We start from the raw sequence: 3,020 nt of genomic DNA, 5'->3' as shown, positions 1-3,020 counted from the left end.
CTCCCCTTAAGGAGCTTTCTCTTCTCCAGGCTGAACTAGCCCAGCTCTCTCAGCCTGTCTCCAGAGCAGAGCTGCTCCAGCCCTTAGAGCATCTTCATGGCCTCCTCTGGACTCACTCCAGCAGCTCCACATCCCTCTTGTGCTGGGGGCCCCAGAGCTGGACACAGGACTGCAGGGGGGGTCTCACCAGAGCGGAGTAGAGAGGGAGAAAGATATTCCAAGTATTCTGGAAGAGCCCCCCCAGAGGTCAACCAGGTCAGGTCATTATTCTAATAGAGAAATAGGTCATCTTCTCATTTGTTTTTAAAATGCAGACACATGGAACATTAGCTATAGGCCTGGTTTGGGGATTCCAGATTTCGTATTTGTATTATCTGCTCAAGCATTTAAAAGTCTGGACAGGAAATGTTTCATAAATAAACATTGACAATTAAAGTACCTTTGTTGCCTGCATCTTCTATAATTTGGTAAACCAGCTTCTCTTGATTGTCAGAGCCTTTCATTTTACTGTAAAATAAGACACATATCAGGATTTTTGAAAGGCCGAAAATCTGAAAGTTGAATTTGTTTTAAACTGCAAATGAGTACTATGAAAAGAACCAACACACAAAATAGAACCTCTACACAATAAGCCAGCCATTGGCCAATATAATACATGACACTAAACCTCTCTGGATCCAGCCAAGCATGCCAGTGAGAAGCCACAATAAAGAGAAAAGAGCACAGTATGAGAGAAAAGCTGCAAAGAGGGAGTTAATCAACGTGTCGTAAGAATAGGGAATTCAGGGTCACGTACTAATGCAGCTGGGGGAGGTCTAACACAGCACAGAGCATAATTTAGGATAATCTGTCTCTAGATAGAACATCTTCAAAAGAATAGTAGCATGCTTCCAATTCTAAAACGTGTCTTTTCACTTGTCTGGGAAGGCTTGAACTCAACAGTTTTCTTTTAAAGCATCTGGAAGAAAAGATGAGATGCCTGCACTGAGGATAATTTGAAAGGATATTTCTTTTCAGAAGTATGTCCAGGCATCTCTTACCCAGACTTACACAGGCATCACAAGACATGATGTGAAGGTACACTTCAGTAAATCAAAGTTCAAGTGCCCTCCTGGAACAGCTGTAAAGATGACTGCTGATTCTGAAACATGAGCAGTGAGGAAGACCACAGAACCACAGTCTGCAGATGGTTTGGTCAGGCTTCAGCTGGATTTCACCTGAGCATATACATACATTTGCTCAGATCACTTTGCGGTCATCTGGACCAGGAATTCTGCTAGGAAGTCAGAGCTCTGTTCAGTAGAAACCACTATACCCAGAACACTTATCAGGATCATCTCAGGGGAGTTAAATGTACCTCCTGAAACAAGCAGTTCTGTCTCACAACATCCATGTTACAGAATCCATATTACACAGCTGTCTCCTCAGCAAGCCTGTACATGAGTTGCAGAACTGTGTCCCAAATATATTTATCCAGCAAACAGGAGGCTTACCTTGCATTCTGAGACTCTTTGATTCTGTACAGGAGACCTGCATTACTTCTGAGAAGATCCAGTTGCCCCTAGGAGAGATGGGCACAATACACTTCAAATAGCTTGTTTCAGAACCTGGCAAGAATCTTCTAAACTTCTAAAATAAAACCCTTTCTTCATGTCAATGGGGTAAAGGGAAAACTAATATTTCTAACACTGGAAACAATAACACCCTTGAGAATATTTTTTCCCCAACAAATAGCAAGGAAAAAAACTCCAAACAAACAAATATACTTCTCAATAGTAGCTTCCTCACCTAGAAATCCACATGGATATATATGTTCATGGTAATTTTGTAAGTTGAGGTAAGCTTTAATTTGCCTTGGCAATGATAAGTGCTTATGGCAACCAAAGGTAAGTTATGGTAACTGTATATTATGGCAAATGACACTAAATCCAAAGGGATTCATTTGCTGTCCCTGCCCAATTAGGCTGCCACCAAGCAGGCTGCGTGTATGAAGAGTGCTCTGGGTTAGCTGAAATAACCTGAGGAAGGTGAGATCCCCCTACCATTGAGAGCAGCCTGTTGATGGCCATGGCTCGCTGCTGGGCTTCCATGTGAGGCATATCATTTTGAATCACCTGGTCTGTGATACCATGAGGGAACTGATGACACAGCTCAATAATCCTAAGGGAGGTGAAAAATAAGTTTAAAATCATGTTCTGTTGCATCCAAAATCAAATCCAAATGGTACTGGAGTCAGCATGGAAGACAGGGAAAAGAACAACTTAAAGAAAAAGTACCCATGAAGTACTTCTTAGAATCCCAGACTGGTTTGTGTTGGAAGGGACCTTAAAGCTCATCCAGTTCCAACCCCCTGCCATGGGCAGGGACACCTTCCACTAGAGCAGGTTGCTCCAAGCCCCTGTGTCCAACCCGGCCTTGAACACTGCCAGGGATGGGGCAGCCACAGCTTCTCTGGGCACCCTGTGCCAGCGCCTCAGCACCCTCACAGGGAAGAACTTCTTCCTAATGTCTCATCTCAATCTCCCCTCTGTCAGGTTAAAGCCATTCCCCCTTGTCCTACCACCACATTCTTGGTCATACCTATTCAGGGAACTTGGCATCTATTCCCTGTGCTGACAAATATGCTGCTGCAACTGCTGGGCAAACTACCTTTGCTCTGTGACAACACTGCAAACAGTGCTCCGCTTTACTTCAATGTTGCTCTCATTATTAACAACACAGATTTAGAGGCCCCCATACAGTGTCTCTGCACAAAAGGCTCTGACGGACAGGAAGTGTTAGCTACTCAGAGAAAGCAAATACTGATGAAATACCTCGTAGAAAAAAGAAGAAAAGCCACAATCCCCCTTCTAAGCACAGAAGGCCTCCAAAGCAGCCGAGGGTAACCAGAGCCCATCCCTCGCTGCCACCTAAGTACCTCTCTGCCCCAGAAAAAACACACGGTGCTCCCAGCAGCACGAGTCTCTCCTTCAGACCTATCTCCTGACCTACCCCAAGGCTTGTACCTGCTACCTCCCCCT

General features: G+C 44.5%; 1 protein-coding gene across 1 annotated transcript in view; it reads right to left on the bottom strand.

The window, feature by feature from the left end:
- POLR3F (polymerase (RNA) III (DNA directed) polypeptide F, 39 kDa) overlaps positions 1 to 2,156 on the bottom strand; it is an 8,287-nt gene extending 6,131 nt beyond the window's left edge. The window contains exons 1-3 of the mRNA XM_010010362.1: positions 2,043 to 2,156; positions 1,494 to 1,561; positions 440 to 507 (exon numbers count right to left, since the gene is read on the bottom strand). Of these exons, the coding sequence (XP_010008664.1) occupies positions 440 to 507; positions 1,494 to 1,561; positions 2,043 to 2,099 (193 nt within the window). The 5' untranslated portion in view covers positions 2,100 to 2,156. The remainder of the gene's footprint in view (positions 1 to 439; positions 508 to 1,493; positions 1,562 to 2,042) is intronic.
- Positions 2,157 to 3,020: the final 864 nt, after the last annotated feature.

This window comes from Nestor notabilis, unplaced genomic scaffold (assembly GCF_000696875.1).
Source record: "Nestor notabilis isolate BGI_N333 unplaced genomic scaffold, ASM69687v1 scaffold11122, whole genome shotgun sequence".
Taxonomy (NCBI): Eukaryota; Metazoa; Chordata; class Aves; order Psittaciformes; family Psittacidae; genus Nestor; species Nestor notabilis.
The sequence above is the reverse complement of the archived record's forward strand: the minus strand, read 5'-3'. Positions and strand labels throughout refer to the sequence as shown.